The sequence below is a fragment of the Sphaerodactylus townsendi genome, linkage group LG04, assembly GCF_021028975.2.
Source record: "Sphaerodactylus townsendi isolate TG3544 linkage group LG04, MPM_Stown_v2.3, whole genome shotgun sequence".
Classification (NCBI taxonomy): domain Eukaryota; kingdom Metazoa; phylum Chordata; class Lepidosauria; order Squamata; family Sphaerodactylidae; genus Sphaerodactylus; species Sphaerodactylus townsendi.
Genome location: NC_059428.1, coordinates 29,543,736 through 29,566,140, shown reverse-complemented (window position 1 = coordinate 29,566,140; position 22,405 = coordinate 29,543,736). Strand labels below are relative to the sequence as shown.

The 22,405-nt window shown below is 44.2% G+C and overlaps 1 protein-coding gene across 2 annotated transcripts in view; it reads left to right on the top strand.

Annotated features, from left to right (window-relative positions):
• LOC125431845 (mitochondrial intermediate peptidase) overlaps positions 1–10,240 on the top strand; it is a 75,206-nt gene extending 64,966 nt beyond the window's left edge. For both annotated transcript variants that reach the window (XM_048495013.1, XM_048495014.1), the window contains exons 19-20: positions 6,001–6,213; positions 10,205–10,240. In XM_048495013.1, the coding sequence (XP_048350970.1) occupies positions 6,001–6,098 (98 nt within the window). In that variant the 3' untranslated portion in view covers positions 6,099–6,213; positions 10,205–10,240. The remainder of the gene's footprint in view (positions 1–6,000; positions 6,214–10,204) is intronic.
• Positions 10,241–22,405: the final 12,165 nt, after the last annotated feature.

The window sequence follows — 22,405 nt, the reverse complement described above, 5'->3', positions numbered from 1 at the left end:
TTTCTCTTGAATATTTTCATACCGGCAATATTATTTATTAGGTATAACCAGATGTTACACTCACGGAATATTCCCCGAGAGATCATATAGCCCTTTACATGATCAAAGAGCTTTTGTCAGAGTTGTTTTAGCCCCTTGCTGTAAGCAGCAACACTTGCTAACTAAGTAAGATTGTGCTAACGAAGCCAAAACAATTATAAAATTTCAAAGGCAGGAAAGAGCAGCCACAGTATTTGCAGTGTTCCAGTTGCAGATGGTGGAAAGCTGGGGGCAGCCGTTTCCAGAAAGGGTGTGGTTCACCCTAGTGTTGTAATGTGGAAGATGTAGGACTTCAAAGGAGGTAAGGACTGGAGTCGCCCTAGGCTTGGGTGAGACAGAGTTACATTTGGAGCCAGGCTAGGCTTATAAAGTAAATTCACAGTTTTGAAGACAGCAGCCGTCTTGATCAGCTCTCTGTTAGAGCTTAGTGCTGTGACTTCTGCACAGCCCGTGCTTTAAACATGATCGTCCACAAGGGACCATTTTAGTTATTGTAGACATTGGAACCGTGGGTCTCAAACAGTGGGAGTGTTGCCTTGTAGGGTGTGAACTTTTTTGTTTGTTTGTTTTTTTGGTCTGGTGGATGTTGGATTCAGTACAGCCTCAGTCCGAAATCTCCAGCCATGTGGTTGCAGACAAGATTTTATAAATGTGGCTACACTGTGTGTGTTCTTTTCCATTCTCATTGTTCCTGCTGAGGCATCCGTGGGATGTTATCAAGAGCATAAATTGCTCAAGAGCATAAATTGCAGGCTGTAGGGATGAAGCAGAATAACATAGCTTTGTTTGGTTAGGAGGTGAATTGAGAATGAGGTTCAGGAGGCACTGTACTGAAAGAAGATGCAGTGTTTAAGATGCCAGTACCTTCTGTCACCAAGTTGGAAATGGCAGCTGGAGGGTGGTTTTGAACCTGAGAGCCTTCTTTGAGGACAATTCCAGTGACCTCATCAGCTCCCAGTCCTTTTACTGGAATCTGCCACCGTGCAGACGAGGGTTTAGAGCAGTGTTTCTCAACCTTCCTAATGCCGCGACCCTTTAATACAGTCCCTCATGTTGTGGTGACCCCTAACCCTAACATTTATCCATTTTACAGATGGAGAACATTGATGCAGAGAGTCTTAGGCGACTCCTGTGAAAGGGTCGTTCGACTCCCAAAGGGGTCCCCACCCCCTGGTTGAGAACCACTGGTTTAGAGCCATGCCATGCACCCAAATGCTGGATTTCCATTCTCTTCAGCCAATCAGCTTCAGGTTGCATAGAATCATAGAGTTGGGAGAGACTAGAAGGGCCATCAGTCTAACCCCCTGCCATGCAGGAACAAACAATCAAAGCACTCCTGACAGATAGCCATCCAGCCTCTGTTTAAGAACCTCCAATGAAGGAGACTCCACCACACTCTGAGGCAGCATATTCCACAGTTGAATAGCCCTTGTTGTCAGGAGGTTCTTCCTAATGTTTAGGTAGAATCTCTTTTCCCATTGTTTGAACCCATTACTCCTTGTCCATATTAAAACATGGCTATCATGTGATGGTTAACCTTCTCTACATGTAGGAGGCAATTGTATTTATGCATGAGGGTGATAAAAGCATATGTAGAAGAAGGGTTTGCCTTCATAACGTGTTTCAAGGCAGTGAGCACAAGGTAGGATTGGACAACATGGAGCACTGAATATATCTTAAAAGAGTGTATCATTATAATATCAGGATTCGGTGTTTTCTAAAAAATGGAATTAGATGGCAATTGGATTTTATACTGCACTAGAAGAACTGGCTTGGGGAAAAACTGAAATTTTGGCTTACCTGAGGAAAACCAGTTTGAAAACAAGTATGTTAAGTGATGTTCACTTTTAATATTTCAACTGGTAACAGTGTGGGTGTCTATGGGGGTAGGTGTTAGACAGTGTGGGTGCTATGTCATGTAGTGGATACTAGCACTGTGGATTTGATTTAAACCACAGTTTAGATCACTAAGCAGCAAGACTTGATTTTAAATCATGGTTTTCTACCTAAAGTTTCATTCTTGCTGGTGTAATCTTAATATTTAGAACCAGGTGAAGGTTTCATTTTTAGAATAATGCCTGCCTTACCCATTGGTAGAAAAACTTCATTAAAATATTCCCAAACTTGGTGCCTTTTATGGCCTGATGCTGTTATAGGTTTTTTCCCTTCAGGGAGGGAATAATATGATCAACATCAGGTTATATATACAGAGATCCCAAGACTTGAGGCATACTGGGCTCAAAAGGTTTCACTTTCATTTTTACTGCTTGCCCTGCTCCCCTCACATTTAGTTCCTTGTGCAGATCTATTCCATTCCAAACAATCTTCTATTCATTGAACTTCTTGAAATTCAGCACTTAAGAGGTAAGGGGTTGATTCTGTTTACATAGATTTGCAAAGGAGAAATAGGATTAAGGTATTTTTCGCAACACTTTATATTTATTTTATAACATTTTTACTGTGAACTAGAGGCATGTTATCTCTGCAGGCATGCATTCAAAGGTCTGAGAACTTCAAAACCAAACATCTGTGATAATATCTTCTAGATGGAAAAACCGCCCAAAATAATTTTACAGAAACCTCTGGAAGAGTATTACGTTGTGAATGGTTTAGTGGAATTCATTCACCAAAAAAAATTGCATGAATAAATAGTCTTATGCTTCATAATTAAAAACTGATCCTTATTACATGATGAATATCATCTGGACTATAATGTATCTTAAATCGAAAACTATTTGAGCTATCGTAAAATAAATGTTTTCCTCAAAGGCCTTTTATTAAAAAAACCTTCTGATTTAAATTTTTAAAAATCATTAATTTTTATCCACCTTGGATGCTAGGACTGCGGTGATCTAGATTCAAATCTCTATTCTGCTGGGAATCTGCCTGGATGATTCTAGTGTGTTTAAACTACCTATAATTTTGATAGTTTTTTTTTCAAGCCAACTATAACAAAATAACTTTCCATTCGATACTGATGGGATTACTTTGTAATTACTGCCTGGAAGCTAATGCATTCACCTGCTTAGTGTAAAGTCCTGAGGTACCCTAATAGGCTTTCTTATGTCCTTTACAGTATTGTATATTCACTGTTTTATGTTCCTAAATGGAAAGGTAACAAAAACGGTAAAATGCTTATTTTGCTGTCTTTGATGATGAATGCTTACTATGCCTCCTTTGATGATGAAAATATTTGACTGCATTTTAATTCTGTTCTTTTTTTAAAAAAAAATGTGTATCATCCATCAAATGTCTCAGAGTGTTCTTGTTGTCACTTGCAAAGCACATAGTTTAATTAAAACGATGATGCACTGATAGCCTAGCAAGAAACTCTTCTAGTAACTGTTTCAAATTGCCTCAAGATCTGTAGTCTCCCTTCCTATTTTTTTTTAACTTAAGTTTGGCAGTTACTGTACATGCAAAACACCTATTGAAACCAGTTGGTTCTTGTGGCAGCTTATTAAAGGATGCAGTGAAAGATTTCACTTTTTTCTGACTACATCAATTATATTATTATTCCCATGGAAACCAAATAGTTCAAGGAGAGGAGGAATATTAAGTGATTGCACTTAAATATTCTTTCGAGAGGGTTGCATAAGGTTATGCTTATGTTGGTATCTCCAGCAACATGATTCACTTCAAAGAAGAGAAAATCATTTTCCAAAGCAGAAGTAAGTTGGGAATTCCCTAAATTAAGACTTAAAATATTATTACCATGAAAAATACACTGTAGTTCTTTTAAAAAATCCCAGTAATATCTCTGAAAAACTGTATACTGTTCTCCGTGACAGTGGTTCCCAGTTTTTCCCTATGGTGATACATAAGTCCAAATTCAATCGATATGGTGACCCACATTTTAAAAACATGCGCATAGCCAAATGTGCAATTTCAACTCCGCATTTATCAGAGTTCTAGTCCAAGGGTTTTATATTTCTACCAAATAAGCTATGGTCTTTTCTACATGCACAGCTTACCAAAATTTTCCCCATGGTTAAGCCTTGCTTTTTGAAAATGTTTTCTGTGAAATTATTCTGCACACAATTTCAGGAGCCTCAATTTCAGTGATTACCCTGGGTGCCGTTTTCTGTAGATACACCCCTGCTACTAAAATAGGTAGATCAGGGCTCGGCAACCTTTGGCACCCAGGGAGCCATTTGGACCCGTTTTCTATGGAGGGGAGGGCACTTGGAGCCACAGATACTTTTTGACATTTGAAATGAGGATAGCTTGCCGAATCCATAGAGCTCCTGCCTCTCCACCTCGGCCCTGCCCTGCTTCCCTCCTCCTCGCTGTAATTAGCCAGCATAGAGCCAGCCAGCGGGGGACTCCCCCCTCCCCGGACCTCCAGAGACCCCCGATCAGACCACAACCGCGGGCGCTCCGGAGAGCGAGAACGCCATGGAGGCGGCTGGCGGCAGCCCTTGTCCTTCTGCCACGGTCAGCAGTGGCGGGGGAGTGGCGGGCGGCCATCGAGCCCGGCCCCAGCCACCTGGCTGGGACTGGAGGTAGGAAAGGGCCGGCAACAGAGAAGCCGGCGCGGTGCATGCGGACCTGGCTGGATTGGCCAGGGTGATGGGCGACAAGGGGAGCCGTGCCCATGCAGCAGGATGGCAGCCCCAGCTGCAAAGCGGAACTGACGCTTGGAACCGCGCTCTCAAGTTTTGTACACAGTTTCCCTTTCTCTCAGAGCGCGGTCTCTGCAAGGTCCGGGGAGGGGAGAGTCCCCGCTCCTGGACAGCTGTGTTGTGCCTGGGTGGAGCCGCAGTGAAGAGGCGGGGGACCCGGAAGCTGCTCGGGAGCCGCAGGTTCCCGACCCCTGAGGTAGATGGACAACCAGATTGACGGGAATCAGGAGAAGAGATTATTTGGATGAGGCCGATGGCTTTTTCTAAGTCAAATACAAAAATCATCCTGCAAATGTCTAACTTTAACTTATATCCTGAAAGGCCTTGATAAAGACTCTTGGCTCAGAAAAATTTGAGATAGGTGGGACTTGGTGTTTCACAGGGTTGATGCTGCTGTTGTTGTGATGTCTTTGATGATCTTGGGAGTCTGTTTGGACTGAGGATGCAAGAAACATTGGCGCTGAGTGTGTGCAAACACCCATCCAGAAAGCCTTATTGGCTCACATTTGCCTAGGAGTACACCCTTACTTTGCTTTCTGAAGATGGTGACCTAAGTACAAAATGCATATTTGCCTTATTATGTTTGAAGGTGTGTTCATGTTGAAATGAACGTGTGTGTTAACGGGAGCACACAATAAGTAATGGTAACTTGAAAGACCATGGAATCTCCAATTTCAATGATCATCGTAAGCAGGAGTGACAAAGTCCTCTTCCTGAAACTGCAAATAGCCACTGTAAAATATGTTGTATTGGATTAGATGGAACAGTGGTCTGATTCATGAAGAAGCTTGCATAAACATTTTGAAGGGATGTCCAATGCTTTTCTGGAAGCTACTTCCAATTATTTTATTTTAAAGTAACCTGGGCTTAATTTGGCATGTGGCCATACTCTTCTTACTTGATGGGGGTATGTATATTTGTTTACCCTGCATATCAAATAATTAAAATCATGAAAAGTTCAAAAGGGTTGCTTGTATTTCTTCAGAGGCAGTGGACATGGTAGCTGTTAGCAGAGTCCAGATGAGGAGAAGCTGAAACAAGAATTGAGCAACATGGCATGTTTTATTTATTTCTGGGATGTGTTTCATTACAGTTTAATGAATTTAAATTGTTATTTTAAAAGAATGGTGATGAGGAAGTTCAGTTTTCTCAGAAAATGAAAGGGTTGCCGTATGTTTTATTTTTGTATTTAGCAGGATGTTGAAATACTGACTGACCTAGTGTTTCTTCACTAGATCCCACATAAACTGATTCCAGAAGTGTTTGGCACAAATTAACTTCCTGTGGGCAGAGAAGTCTGTGGTGTCCTGACCAACTTTTGCATTCTTTTCCTCAGGTATGCTTCAGAAGTGTCCATCAGTTGAGGACTTTGTGGATGCCCTTGTTTCAGATTTGGATCAGGACTTTGAAACATTCTTTATGGATTCTGAATAATGCAGAAGAAAGTAGCCTGTTTCTTTTTTCTTTTTTTTTACATATACTATAAGTCGTGTACATAGAACTGCAGTTGCTATCATAGGTACCTGTTTATAAAATGTTTGTTGAAATGCTTGTTGTAACGTAAAGGGCGCTTAGTATTATACTGCGCTGCCACCAAAATATATTTTTCTTTATAGCCCACTCAAACTGATTTAAAACGGCCACCACCTCCCTTTTGTTTGGGGAACACACAGACACTGACAGACAAATAATAAAGACTGGAGAGGTTTTATAATGAACAAAAACTGAAACGCTTTTATTTGGCTGGAAAACTTTCACAAAGGCTTCTCAAGGTAAACTGGAGAGGTTTAACGCTTTGTTGGTTTTCAGATTCATATGCACACACGAACACATTGTCGCTGGTCTCTTTAAGCGGGAAGATTTAGCTTTGAACTAATAAATTCTTCCTTACGACGCAGACACCTATTCCTCGCCACTGCTCCAATACCCACTGATCACACTCCAAAACACACAGTCCAAGCCCAGGAGATTCTGGCACACTTGGCCTCCCTCTCTCCCTACTCAGTTCCATTGATGGCTTCACTGCCTCTGGACTGGGCTTCTCCCAGACTGGTGATTCTGGTGATACACACAGGGCAAGAGCAGACTAGGATATGGTTCTGGGAAGTGCAGTTTTAAACCGGCCAAGCTCCTGAGAGGGCACTTCAATCTGCACTCCAGTCAGGGCCTCCTCTCTCGTCAAGCATACACCGGGCTAGGACAGGGACTGGACTTCTGTCAGCCAACACTGCTGAGACAGAATCCTTTTTTCTTCTTCAAGAGCTGACAGACTCCTCTCTGCCAGACTCTTGCTCTGCTCTCCTGACCGACTCGATCAGGGAACTCTAACTCTTCCTCTCAGTGCTGTAAAGCCCACTGGCTCTTCCCCCCCTAGCTCTTTGCCAAACGCTACTGAATCTTTTCGTTTCTAGCCAATCAGGTCGGTTCTCTCTCTTTGTGTATTCCTTTTTTTCTTTTTTCTGGCTGTTGCTATGCTCTTCTCCCTTTGGCCTGCTGTACACCAGCCCCTTCCAAGTGGGGTGGGGCAAGTGTCTCGCTTTACATATGTCCCCTTTCCCTAAAACATTATGACTTACGAGGCTACAAGGCCTCAAGCAGCAATGTGTGTAAATAAATGCTTACACCACGCTAACTCAAAAGCTAAACGAGGACTTTCATAAAATTTCACATTTTCACATGCATTCAGTTTTTACCTTAAAAGTTCCACTTCTACCATAAACATTCTTAACAGGTTAAACTTACCAATTATAAATCCTATATTATAATTCTCCAAATAACATTTCCGAAAGCAATAATGATTATATCATTTCAACAAGCATTTTTAAACTCAGTAATTTCATTTACATACATTCTCTCTGTTACCTGTTGTTTCTATTCAGATGTCTTTACTGGTGAGGTGCTCTAAGCACAGGGGTACCTCCTTTTCCCTTTTCCTCCAGTAAGGCTTCCTCATGGCGGCTTGGTCCAAACTCTAGCTGGACATTCATGCCCACCATGGCAAGCGTTGCTGCCTTTGAGCGGTGTGAATTGACGGCACACCACACAGGGCAAGGTAATTCCTTCTAAACTTACCCTTTCTGCCAAATCAAAAGCTTGGAGGTTTTACACCTCTGGCCTTTTACCACTTTTGCCTCTTTTGTGGTAAGGCTTTGTCATTTCATCATAAAGCACGCTCTTACAGTGCCCTCCACCAGAACAATACACTTATCAAATAATGCATATCAGACCTTTCATTTTATACCAGATTGACTCTCCCCTCGTCCCTCAAATTCTGAGTCTGGTATTCAAAACTTCAGCTCGGCTCCTGCTGGGCAGCTGCAATGTTGGCTTTCACAACAGTTCCCTATCAAGGCTGCCAGCTGCCGAGGCTCATGGCTGCTGCTGCTTTCAGTTCATTTTGATGTTTCTGCCAGACCTGCACTGTCCTGGGCCAAGTCCTGTACAACAATGTCCCAGCTCTTGCTGCATTCTGATCCGTTTGTGAACCGGAACCTCCTAAGCCGCCAAGAAAGTTGGTTAGGCAGACATTGGCAGTCTTTCTCGGCCTCTTTTCCCTCACAGGACCGCCTTTAACCGCGTACCGCCTCCCAGGAACGTTTGTTCAGCTGCACCGGGCTAAGCACGCTAGAGTGGTGTTGGCAACCGCCTTTTCACAGGAACCGGCCTTGCTATCTCTCGTACTGCTCCAGGAACGCCGCTCAGCTGCACTGCTGGCACGCTGAGGCTGCTGGCAACTGACTTCGCCTCCACCTCTGGAACTGCTCTGGCACTGAACTGGAACCATCTTGATAGCTTTTGGGGTCAGCAAGCTCAGCTGTCTCTCTCTCCGCTTCTTCTGCAGGAACCCCACCCTGCTCTGGTCTCTTCGGCACCAGGCCAGCATGAACACCATCCATCTGCAACTCTGAACTGCTGCAGACTCAGCCTGGTTCACAAAAGTCAGGCTTAAGGAGTTTCTGCCTCTGGACTTCTTAACGCTGGCAAGGCACACACCTTGCAGGGGTTGGCGCTGTCACTTCCAACTGCATCTTCTGGGTGCCATTCTGAGGGTTTCCCATCAGCATTTGCAAGCGATTTCCTCCAGTTCATCTGGTACCGGGCAACCCTGGAAACTGTTTCCATTTTCTCATCTGCTGAGGGAAATTCACAACAGTGTGGGGATGGGCAGCTCTGCTCTGAGCCACTTCTCACTCCTCAAATCAAACATGTCCTTCTCATGGGCCCATGCTCTGTCTCTTAATGATTTCCTTTTCGCCATTTTAAACTCTCTTTCTTTTCTGGCCCTTTCAGCCCGTGAGTTTAACTATCAATTTCTACCTTTAAAGCATTCTTACTTCCCCAGCTTCACTCTAGCCTACCTGTTTTTCAACCCGTAGCTTTCATTTTAGCTTTCTCTCAATCCCAGCATCTATACTCGGGCCAGTTTTAGTTTCTATGCTCTCCCAATCCCAGGCATCTTCTTTAGGTGTTTCAATATCACCTCTCTGGGCTTTTCCCTCACCAGCTGTCTTTTGTGTCTTAGGTGGTGCCATTTAGAGGAGAAATTTCACAGTTTTACCTTCACAAAATCAGAAAACGACAAAGTGGGTCTCATGTTGCTTGCATCGGATCTAGATATTACTCGGATCCCGCCGCTTGCCGCCAATGTAACGTAAAGGGCGCTTAGTATTATACTGCGCTGCCACCAAAATATATTTTTCCTCTATATCCCACTCAAACTGGATTTAAACGCCACCACTCTCCCTTTTTGTTTGGGGAACACACAGACACTGACAGACAAATACTAAAGACTGGAGAGGTTTTTATAATGAACAAACTGAAACGTTTATTTGCTGGCTTTCACAAAGCGCTTCGTGTAAACTGAGAGGTTTAACGCTTGTTGGTTTCCTAGATTCATATGCACACCGACACACGCTGGTGTCTTTAAGGGAAGATTTAGCTTTGAACTAATAAATTCTCTTAATGCGACGCAGGACACTATTCTACTGTCTCCAATACCTACTGATCACACCTTAAACACTGGCTGTAGTCCAAGCCCAGGAGATTCTGCACACTCAGTTCCTCCCACTGTTCATGTTTCACGTTCTGGAACGTTCTCCTGTCTGTGACTAGGAGGTGGTCTAAGTAGCTTCTTTAAACTGCCAAGCTCCCAGGCTGGGCACTTCAATCTGCACCCAGTCAGGCTCTCTCTGTCAAGCATACACCGCTTAGATAGGACTGGACTTCTTGTCAGGCCAACACTGCTGGAGACAGAATTTTTTTCTTCCAGAGCTGACAGACTCCTCTGCCAGACTCCCTTGCTCTGGTTTCTCCTGACTGGACTCCTCGTAATCAGAACTCAACTCCTCCTCTCAGTGCTGTAAGCCCACACTGGCCCCCCCCCTAGCTCTTGCCAAACGCTACTGGACCTTTTTTCCAGCCAATCAGGGCTCTGCTCCCTCCCTTTGTGGAGCCTTTTTTTCTTTTTCTGGCTGTTGCTAAGGCCTTCTCCCTTTGGCCTGCTGTACACCAGCCCTTCAGGGTGGGGCAAGTTCGTTACACTTGTGTACAATAAACAGTTTGTTTTGAAGGGAAAATGTATTTTAATCCAGAGAAGTCATGGTCCAGTTTTAAAATATATTCACTATGGACAGTTAAGGAGAGTGAAGTTGTCTATGGATCAAGGTATCCAACAGGCTAGGAATAAATATCTTGATCTGCTCCTGGGCCTATAACAGCAGCTTTAAATTAGGATCAGATTACTCCACCTATATTGGCGGCTCTCCCCAGTCTTTCCTGCTTACAAGAGTCCTCCAGAACCACTCCAAAACGGCTTACATCATTCCCTTCTCTTCTGTTTTATCCTCACAAGAAGACTGAGGTGGATTAGACACAGAGGGTGATGGCCAATGGTCACTCAGCAAGCTTCCCCGGCAAAGTGGGAATTGGAACCTGGATCTCTCTGACCCTATTCTGATACTCTAACCACTACAGTACCTAACCCACCAGCACCTAACCCACCTAGTGAGCAGGTAATTGCTCTCTCTAGATATAACCCTAGGTGGACTAGGCCTTAAAAAGAAAATTAGCATGAGAATGACTAATGAGGCAAAAAGTATCTCAAAAGATTGTGTTGAGAGAAACTGGGAGTTGTACTTTCATGCGTTGTTTTCTTGTGGGTTGGACAGCTGTATCCCAGAAGGTTTACAGTGGCTGAGATCTTTGTGTGCCAGGAAGACTCATTCCTTCCTTCCCTGGAATTTCACAGCTCTGACTCCCAAGTTTCTAACTGAAGACTTTGTAAGTTTTCCTAGAAGAGGTTTTTCTACCCTCTACAAACATGTTTTCACAGCTTGCCTTAAACTGACTTACCCCAGGTCAAATTGAACTATGTGCTTTGGGTGCTTGTTTTTCAATTGTGATCATGCCACCCTTAAGCTATTTTCCTTGTAAGTTTAATTAAATTTCTTTGTAGAGATTAAACGGGTCTGCTTTGACCATAGTACCAGTTCTAACTCCTATAAATAAGATATAATTTAATGGTAACATTCTCTGTAGCCTTCTCTGTAGCCTCAGCATGGAAAACTCAGATTTTATCATCTTGTCGGCGGAGCATTTTTATGAACAGTAAAAGTCACTCTGCTCTTAATTGCTTTGAATTAAGATACCAATAAAGAATAAGTACAATAAAGGCAACTGGGCTGTGCAATAGAATATTTCCTGGGGCTTTCCCCTGCTGTTGAAAAAACTGGGAACAACCAAATCGGACGGAATTTTATCACTTTGTGTAGGCAACATCTGACTTATTCATGGTTACTTATAGTTTAAATGCCTTGTAAACCTGGAAGATACTAATGTGTATAGGCACCAATATGTGCATTTATCATTCGAGATTCTTATATAGTTGAAGATGCTCTATCACTACTTTTGTGGCAAGCTATGAAAATGTATTTGTAGTGTGTAAATTGTCATTTCTCTGAGGGGCTCTTATACCTGCAACTTTTCAAAAATTGTGATTACAAGAAACTATGGTCGCTCTCTAAGGAACAGACAGGCACCTCACCATTTCCCCCAGGATTTACCTAGAGCAGCTTTTACGTTGTTCTCCTCTGCTCTGTTTATCTTAACAATAACCGTGTGAGGTAGATTTGGCCAAGAGTGTGTGACTGGCCCCCAAAAAAGGTTCCAAAACAAGAGTGGGGAACGAGTCTCTCAGATCCTAGTCTGACACTGTAACTATGACGCCATACTGGCCACTGTAATCTGCTGTCATAAAATCAAAGGAGGCATCTTGTGGTGCCTTAAGCTGATGGATCAACTGAAGCAGAAGCTTTCCTGAGCATCAAGATGTCACAAGAATAAGGCCTCAGCACAAGACGCCTCTTTATTTGGCAGGAATGGTTCTGCCTCATGTCTGCTTTTAAAAATGGTTCCAGCTGTTCAGACGGCTGCACAGGTTGGCCGTGATTCCTAATATAGTCATTGCCTCAGGCAGCCGTCTGGTGGTCCTAGACGTGTTCTTGCTCAATCACCTCAGGCAAATAGCTGCGTGTGAAAGTCACAGTGTGCAACTTTCTCCGTAGGCTTCGTTTAAACGCTATATTAATTTTTGTTCACATAATTGGCCCAACAGGCCAAAAGGAGTTTTAGAATAAGGCTAGCAAACTAGTAGAACTGACAATTATAAAACAAATAGGCAATAATCATGCCAGAAAAAAGGTCTAAAAAGTAGCAGCATTCCAATAACACACAAATATATATAAACCATGAATCAGACTAAGGAAGCTGCGTGGATGAAAACAGTATGCACACTTCTCTGAGCTCACTACAAGTGTTTCTGCTTGGTTTTATGCAATAGTTGGGGATTTGCCCTCATGCTGAAATTAACAGGTCTGCAACGGCTGGATCATGGACAGAGATCAAACGCCTTTTTTGTATCTTACAATATAATTGCCTGCCTAGCCAGTTGCCGTGCAGGACTCAGCTCTGTGTAGAACTGAGCCCTGCATGGAAATTGGCCTACTGCCATTCCCCTGCCACCCTACCGCGCACCAAGCTGGGCCTATCAGGGCAGTGGCGGCTTGCTGTCTGTTGCCCCACCGTCCCTGGCACCAGCCTCCCATTCCCCTGCTCCAAACACCACTCTGGATCCTGCCTCGGCAGTGGTGGCTTGCTGCCTGCTACCCTGCCAGCCCCTTGCACCAGCCTCCCATTCATCAAGCCAGCCTCTCTCTGCCCCTCCCGTTCTGCTCCTCCCCCAACACCACACTGGGGTCTGCTGGGGCAGCGGCAGCTTGCCATCCACTGCCCCACCAGCACCAGCCTCCCATTCCCCTGCTCCTCCCTATCTAGAGCCCATTTTATTTGTGCGCAAAATGGACTACTGCTAGTCTGTGTATAACCCCCATCACTATGTACGGGTGTGAAAGCTGGAACAATGGAAACAGCTAACAGAAAGAAAATTGATTCTTTTGGAATGTGGTGTTGGATGGTGTGGGTATCACAGACCATCAAAAAGACAAATAAGTGGGTTCTAGATCAAATCAAGCTTGAGCTGTCCCTAGAAGCTGGAAGGACTGAAATGAGGTTGTCCTACTTCACCCACGTCATGAAAAGACAAGATTCCCTGGAAAAGGCGATAATGCTAGGTAAAGTTGAAGGCAGCAGGAAGAAGAGTTTTGAAAAGTTTGGATCTATATCCCACCTTTCTCTCCTGTAAGGAGACTCAAGGCAGCCTACAAACTCCTTTCTCTTCCTCTCCCTACAGCGGACACCTTGTGAGGTAGGTGGAGCTGAGAGAGTTCTGAGTAGGCAGTGGCAAAAGGAAAAGGAAAAGTCCCAACATGAGACGGACTGACTCAATCAAGGAAGTCACAGCCCTCAGTTTGCAAGCCTGTTAATGACAAGAAATTTTTGGAGATCACTAATTCATAGGTCTTTGTAAGTTGGAAGCCAGCTGATGGCAATTAACACACACACAATCCATGTGTGAGTTCCAGAAGGAAAACTGTTGTCACACTTTTGATGAGAGCCTCACGGTGTACTAACAGCTTTTACAACCTACTTAAAAGCTCCTATAAAATGCATAATATCAGAATAATTGATAGTAGGCAGTGGTAAAAGGTGTTTATTGCAAACTAGGTGTTTATATCCAAGCTTATTACGGCCTTTGAGGAAGTTTAAGGCAAACAGCTCAAAGGGAGGCTGCTTATATGATACGGAAGGTGTGAAATAATACGGAAAATAATTGTGGTTACTCAGTTGCTGAAGGAATAATTTTGAAGCTCTCCAACCGGCATTTGTTCCTTTTTTCCGTGCTTTTCAAAATGTTTTGATGCAACTTGTTAGATTAGTTTTTGAACACATAAAGGCATTAAGCTGGTTTGTTTGTTTTTTTGCTGAGTTGGGCCATTGATTCCTCAAGGTTGGTATTGTCTGTTCTGATTGGCAGTGTTTCTTCAGCATCTCATATGCAGACCTTTCACATAACTTACTACCTGACCCTTTTACCATTGAGATGCTGCAGACTGAACCTGTGACCTTCTCTTTGAACATCACAGATGGTAAGGTTGTAGAGAGCTCGTGTTTTGTAGGGACTAGAGTGCCAGACTAAAATCAGAACGACCCCCGTTTCAGATCCCCGCTGTGCTATATAGCTTGCTGGGTGACAGTAGACTGGTTGTTGTGAAGGTAGAATGGAAAAGGAGAAATCTATGTATGCTCCCCTGTGCTCCTTGGAAGAAGGGAGGGATAAAAAATATGCTAAATCCATGCATCTTGGCCTAATGTGTTGTAAGAACTAGCTCTAAGGATGCCCTGATTCAAAATGCCATGAATTTCACTGGATGACCTGGGTTCAGTCACCCTGACTCAACTTACTCTACCTCACAAGATTGTTCAGGAATGAACTGAGGAATGAACATTTCGGAAGAAGGAGGGAGACTAGTGCCTTGGCTTTTCCAACAGTGAAAAACAACCTATCACAGAATTGGTGAATACAGTTTACATCTCCAACAGGGTGCCCAACCATTGTTTTAAAAAAGGGAACAGGGGCAGTGGGGTTTTTGTGGTTGGCTCCACCTCCCATGGCAGCCATTTTGTGCCCACCACCCTGTACCAAAGTTCCAAAGGTGCCCACAGCGTCAGAAAGGGTGGAGACTTCTGTCTTCATACATGTGATTAGAGGTTTAAGGACTATATAATGGGGGAGGGGAGTGATCTTTGGTATAAGAACCCAGCTGTTGAAAAAAATGTCTTTTTCTGTGAAAATGTTAACAGGCTTGATAACATTTTTCTCAACTGGGACTTTTTTCCACTTTAAAATTTCCTTCAGTTGCCATTAGTTGATCCAGCTGCAAAGCTGTTGGGAACAATGGCCAAGATCTGGCAAAGATTTAAACAGCTGCTTAGCTTTATGTATTCTGCAAATAGTCTGTTAGAAATGGCATAAATCAGCCAAGCACCTGTATATATTTCTGCCAGCCTCGAAGCACCAGGAATCCTAGTTTGAGAAAGACTAGACTTTTACTAGGTACAGTAAAATGTCTGTTGTTTTTAACCGTTCCATCAGCTGCACATGTTCTGTTCTGAAACTGCTATTAAAACATTATCCTTCTCCCTCTTAGTAGGAAGGACTCTGTGCTACCGCAGCTGGAACTATACCAGACAAAGTCCTGATATAAAACAATTTTAGCTGCAGTGTTGGAATATGAGGGGAAAGGAAAGGATGTTATGAATGAGATCTGCAAAACCTCTCCCTCTCAATCGGAGCTGGTTGTCATAAACTACACTCCCAGTAATGTTCCTACAGTGTGCTGAATGCAAATTATTCATGTAATTCTGGGATCATAGTGAGCCAGGTTTGTGAGGCTATTTGAACCAACATTCCCCCCTCCTTGAAGTCCCTGCAAAGCCCTTTTAATTAAAAATTACTAACTGCACCATTGTTTACTCTTGCTTAATTGAAACGAGAGGATTAAATCTATCTTCTAGCGAGGGTTATTCTTTTATTTCTTTTGCCAACACTAACAAAACTCCTAAAACTTGTAGCAGTTCTCTTCCCTTTCATTCTTATGGCACGCAGTAAGAAGAAATCCACTTCCACATGTTGGGCTCACCCAACCCAAGACTCCTGACAGGAGCTCTCCTAGGGGTTCAAGTCACATAGAGTGTGCATGCCACAATGTACAGGTAAGTGTGAACTAGGTGAGGTGGCCACTTCCAGCTGCCTCTCCCTTAGACCAAGCCAGTAGCCATGACAATGGGTATAGGCTTGCCCATTTCCCCGCCTTCTATGTGCTGACCAGGGTCAAGCCAAACCACAGGAAGTATTTGCTGGTTTTTTTATCAGTTTCTGTCAGTTCTCCAGAGCAACAACCTACCAGAAAATTTCCTAGTTAAATGGTCAACCCTCCCCTAGACTATTGGTCTGTCTAGCTCACCTTAGTCTATTGTAATTGGCAGTGGATTTCCTAAAATCCTGGGCAGAAGTGCTTCCTTGCACTGCAACATGAAATCCTTTTACAAGGAGAAATGGGGGTGGGGGGTGGGGATGTCACGGACTGCAACTTGGATACAGAAGAAGCCAGGAATTTGTAGCTGAAGTAGAGGTTTAACATCAGACAAAGTTACAGATTTATATCTCTATATATATAAAGCTAACAGTGACTTTGTTAGTCACTCCCTAACGCCGAAATGGCTGGATGGATCGCCCCCAAATTTTCACATGACGTTCCTCCCTGTTGTGGGCAAGTAATCGGACCTTCAAATCGCTGAAAGTCCATACCTGAGCCAGGTAAAACATCTTTTTCCTGGCGCACCAGGCCATGAAGCTGTTTGTGTTTAACTGTCACCCTTAGAATGTTCGTGCAGCCTGTCTGTCTGGCCTGAGGGCTTAGAATGTTCACGCAGATGGGCAGAGATGAGCATTGAAAACAGTAAATAGGTAATTAGGTAATACAACTGGAAGTGAAACACATACACACTTTGCCGTGTGAGACACCAAGTGGGGTTCCCCCCCTCACACGCAGGTAACTTTCACTCTCTGTGCCTCACCCACTGCTACCGCATAACACACATACTTTCATCCACATCCAGCTCATCCTCACACACCTCACTCTGCCCTCCCTCACATCCAACCACCACTTACCCACTTCCTCACCCATATTCACCACAGCTCTCTTTTACTAAAAGCGAGCTGGAGTTTGCCTTTTTCTTCTAAGAAAATCCGCAGGGTGGGGGCAAACCAACAGTACTGGCTCCGCTTCTTTTGCACATGGCCGTTTAAGAATCCAGGGAGCTGGCCTCAATCTGAGTGCCTCACCACCCTGCCTCTGCTGCCTGACTGGGATAGCCTCCTTGCCCCAGTTCTGCCTTCCCCAAGCCAGGACTGTGCGTGTTAACCAGCCTCATGGACACCGGGATTCGCACTCTGGACAGTTCCATTGTGGAATGGAAAGGGTTACCTTATACTAAAAAAAACAAGACAGAACCATATAACAATGTGAATTGAAAAGGGAAAGAAGGATTCCATTTGACCACCCCAAAAGGCTATGCTGCAGATCATTGGACCTGCATGGACATCTGTGTGGGTTGCGGACTGTGATGAGAAGGACAATTGCCACAGCAACGCGTGTCTGGACCCCGCTAGTTTTTAATAAAATAGGGTACCGGTACAATAACAATGGAGAAGCCCCAGAAGTACTCAAGGGTGAATCCAGGCATCACGTTTTGCAAAAAATCATGTATTAAAATCAAGAGTGTAATTTTTGTTGATCTGTACCCACATTCCAACCTGTACCAGTTTGAACCTACAGAAGTCTGTCATTGATGGAATTCAACTTACACAAAAGTACGTTTTAAAGAGCATAAAATATTTGTTGGATCTTGATCTCCTGTTGGAGAAGCTGTTAGGTGACCAAGACAACATAATGCTTTTTTTCCAACTTTAGTTGGAAAATTGACTCCCTGTTTGTGGGTACCTGATGTGGTCGCTCGGATCCATGCTTCACAGGGGCATAATGAGCATGGGGCAAGCCAGGGCAGTTGCCCTTTGTGCAACTGGGGGAGGGGAGTGTTCAGCCACACACAGGAGCAAGGACTGCCGATTTTGCCCCTGCACACACAGGAAAAAGCAGGCTGGGAATCTGAAGCTGGGCTGGATAGGAGCTAGGGAAGAGGGAGTGCCGGTTGCTGGTGGGTCACTCTCTCCTGAGTGCATGCAGTGGGTTTGCAGCCTCCCCAGGCTATGCCTGCTCTTCCCCTCCACTCATATTCCAAGTGAACTAAAAAGCAGCAAAGTCAGTAACAAGCCCTTCCCAAAATCCAGCCAAAGAGTCTCAAAGTTGGGAGTGTACAACAGACCAAAGTGCACAGTGTTAAAAAGATCCAATCAGAACAAGTTCCCAGATATATACTCATTTTCGTGGAATCACTAACCACTTCTTCAGCATGTATATTTCACTACGCCCTTCTTATTTCTGGAACAATCCCATGCATTTTGATAATCTGCCTTGGTGTATTCCATACCAAACAAGCTAAGTTGCACCTTGGACAGAGGCATAGCTGGGTGTGCACTCTGTGTTTTACGCACACACACACACACCGTTGCCCCCTGCCCCCCCCCCCTTACCTTAGAGCAGGCTGGAGAAGCAGCCTGTTCCCTTCAGCCTGAAAACAGCCTCTTGGTGGGCACGTGAAAACAGAATCGCCCCCACCCCCTTACACATTTAGGCTGGCCTGGGCCACTGGGCTCGATTATTAGCATTAAACCTAAGACCTAGTTTTGGGGAAGCAGTGTGGGTCACCCTGTTAAGTGCTGTTAAACCCCACTGATTTTCATGCAAAGTACTAAAGTGTGATTCTTTACCTGGGAGTAAGCTCGGTTGCTGCCAATGAGGCTTGCTTCTGAGTAAACCCTCCTAGGGTCATGATTCATCCGTCGGAAGAGTTGCACGGCTTCTCTAGAAGTAGTTACTATTTTTTTCTGAGTGCCGAGAAGGGGTTACTAAAGCAACCTCCTTGCCCAGTAGGAACTGGAGGTGCGTGTGTGCCGCGGCGCCACTGTTTGAATCCCACCACCATTGGAACCTGTTATTAAAATTTTTGGATCCCACCACTGGGCCTAAGGCCTATTCAGGGCCCCAGCCCCAGTCAGCTGCTAACTGCCATCTAATCTGCAGAACTGACACGGCGTCCTGCCTCAAAGATAAGATTGGCTGTTTCCTTTTGGGTATAAATGCATTGAGGAAGTATCTAGTACTGCATTGACAAAAAATTGTATTTTGATTTCTCATGGAGCCCAATAAAGATTAGGGAAGATGGAGTATATGAGCCCACAAGAGGAAGGGCCGCCTATATGTCGGATTAAATTATTAATTGAATAAATAAATGGTTCAGGTTATACATGCAAGTTTGAAGTGATGTGTTCAGTTTGTAAACTGGGTTGCCAATGACTTGTAGGGTTGCCAACTCTGGGCTGGGAAATTTCTGGAAATTTGGGGGTGGAGCCTGGAGAGGAACCTCAGAGTGGTATGATGCCATAAAATCCATCTTCCAAAGCAGCCATTTTCTCCAGGGGATCTGATGTCATTTGGAGATCAGTTGTAATTTTGGGAGATCTCCAGGCCTTACACGGAGGTTGGCAACCATAACAGAAGACCAGTAATAGCACAATACAGTTCAGTGAAACTCAGCTGCTGTTGTGCCTTTTGACTATAGTCTCGATTGAAGAATTCAGAATTGGAACACAATTTCTTTATTTCAGAACTATAGCAGGATGTTGGCAGGTAGGAAACCATAGACAGATTTGAAATTATAAGCTGTTCGTTGATATACATACACGTATGCCCCCCTTTTCCCAGCACCAGGTGGAAACAGCTTAAGCAGACAGTATAATATAATTGGATGTTTATGTAATGGCAAAGCTGGGTTCTCAGGGCAAAGAGACAGATAGCAAGCAAATGGAATGCAGGTTCCCACACAGAAGCCCAGGGAGAGATATGGAAGAAGAGTGTGAAAGAGCTGGCACAAAAAGAGCAGGCACACACGCACAAACACTGATACCAAGGACAGTTCCCAATCTCCCAGCAGGAGCAACAGGACTACACAGACTCCAACCCTCCCCCGACCCCCGTAGATGAGGAACATTACAGCAGGATCATCAGGGTCATGACAGTTGCCCCTGTTTTGTATCCCAGGGAGGCAGAGAATATCCGAGAATACTTTTCAAGCTCCTGGTGGGTTGCCATACTTGGCTTCTGGGCTATATTTGGTCTGAAAGGTCACTTGAATCATGCACGTTTACTCGGTGCTACATTTGGCGGTGCAACTGATCAGAGGATCAGGCCCTCCCTTTAAAAAAAAAAGGAGAAGACTTGAAATATCTAATTTTAGTACTAATTTTGAGGGAGTCTCTCTTGATGTTCTTTTAGACAGGATCTTTGATGTGACCAGTTTACACAGCTTGAGCTGTAATTTACATGCCAAGGTATAAACCAATTGCACCTCCAGAGAGACTGATTATAGACAGAGAATGCTAATTATACCTTTCCCAGTTTAACTTTCCGTGTCTGTAGTTTACTGACAGAGCCGGGGGAAAGAGAGACTGTGGGATTCAAAGGTACTTTTAGATTAATGTGTTCTCTGCACCTTCAGCCTTGTTGACTGGTACTTTTGGATGAGCTGAAGAAAAATGTTTTTAAAAAACCACCAAAAATAAAACAAAAAAACTCCAGTTAAAAAAAGAAGCCACAGGTGTGTTGAGTCACGCCCTTCCATTCCCTTGAAGTAGTGCTTGTATTTTATAGTTTCTCGTGCTGTGATTCAGTCCATAATGTCTGCCTAAGGGTTTATTGTTTCATTCCCCCTCCCCTCAAAAGCAAGATATTAATGATTTTACATCTGTTGATTCTAATACTGCTCTGACTTAGATAACCCCAGCTAGACCAATCTTAGGGCGTTGCCCCACTCTCCATGATCCCCCCTATGCCGTACGCTGCTCTCAGCGCGTGACATCCTGGTGCACGCCCGGGCATCCCCACGACCCCGTGCTTTGTGCGGGGTCATCAAAAGGCGCTGTTTACAAGAGCGCCAGGGATGCCGTGCGCTGAGGGGACGTGACAGCGGCAGAGTCGGGGCAGCTGCGCTGTCACTGCCTAATAGGTAAGGGGAGATGCCGGGGGACCAGCTGCATGAGGAGAGGTAAGCCCAGCGGGGAGAAACCCAGAGTAAGTCACAGAAAGGTCCTTAGAAGCTAAGCAGAGTCAGCTCTGGTTAGTACTTGAATGCGGAGACCATCAAGGAAGTCCAGGGTTGCTATGTAGAGACAGAGTCAGTGGCAAACCACCTCTGTTTATCTTTTGAAGACCCCATTGGGTCTCTATAAGTTAGCTGTGTCTTGGCAGTACTTTTCACCACTGGTGTTAATAGAAACATCTGTGACTATGGCTTGGTTGACACTTGGCATATACATCAACATATGCATGTTTGTTTGCTGTATAGCCTGCCTTTCCTGCTGAGACTCAAGGCAGATAAAAGAACAAAAGGAATATACTCATGCAGCATAGGATATCCAATGAACAATACAGTAGGACTAGGGGGTTAGAATGTTGGACTAGGATTCAAGAGATTAAGTCCCCACTCCGCTATGCAAACCATGAGCATTAGTCAGTCACGTCCTCACATCCTTATTTGTCTCTCACTGGAAGTTGTGAGGTTAAAACAGAGGATACGAGAACAATGTTGGAAGCCACTTCGAGTCACCACTGAGGAGAAAAATAGGGTATACTTTTCAAAATAAATTAAAAACAACTGATGGCAAACTGGTGAATGTGTGACAATAAATGGTGTATATTCAATATGCCAGGAAAATGCACAAAGTCTTCTTGTATCGACCTTTTTTGAACTAGAAAAATACATTTTGCCAGTGGAGAAAAGAATGTGCTTATGAAGTATCTTCAAAGTGATGTCTTGAGGGGAGAGGTCAGGCCGTTTCTCTTTACACCTTCAGCCGTCGTCGACATAACCCCAGTCCCTCCCAGAGGAATTCAAAGGCCAGAGGTTGCCTCCAGAACAAAAGGCATCAGTGTGACTCTCCTTAGAGCAGATGTTACGTAATCCAGTTTTTATTAAGTTTCCCAACATGCAGTTGGTTTGTCGGGCCTTGTCAGTAAATTAATTAAATCTGTCAAGGAAGCTTCGGCTTTGTTGTGCTGGGGCTAAGTTTTTATGTGCGATGTTTTCAATGTCAGCTGAAACTTCTGAAATTGTTTTCTTCAGGGGAACTGGGGAAACCGTGTGACTGAAGGTAAGCTGCGGCCGCCATTCTGTGGTTGGCTTTATCTCGTGCAGTAGCCCTTTGGTGTGGGTGCACCTACCATGCTGCGTCAGACTTCCAAACGTGCCCATGAATTCAAAAACAATGGGGACCCTGACTTTTGATAGGAGCAGGATTAGGTTTTGAAGGATGGGATTACTGAGGTCATAATGTCCCTATCCAGTGATATCCCTGTATGCATCCTTTCCATATATACAAGCCATACAAGACCCAGTGTGGTGTACCAGTTAGAGTGTTGGACTAGGGCCGTGGTGGCGAACCTTTTGCACTCCAGATGTTATGAACTCCCTGAAAGTCTGAGTTCCAACAAAGCCTAAACTAGTGAGATTGCACCAACTCTCATCCATCCCCCATTCCTTTTCTCAGCAGGTTGTAGTGATTAAGAGCAGGTGGACTCTTAATCTGGAGAACTGGGTTTGATTCCCCA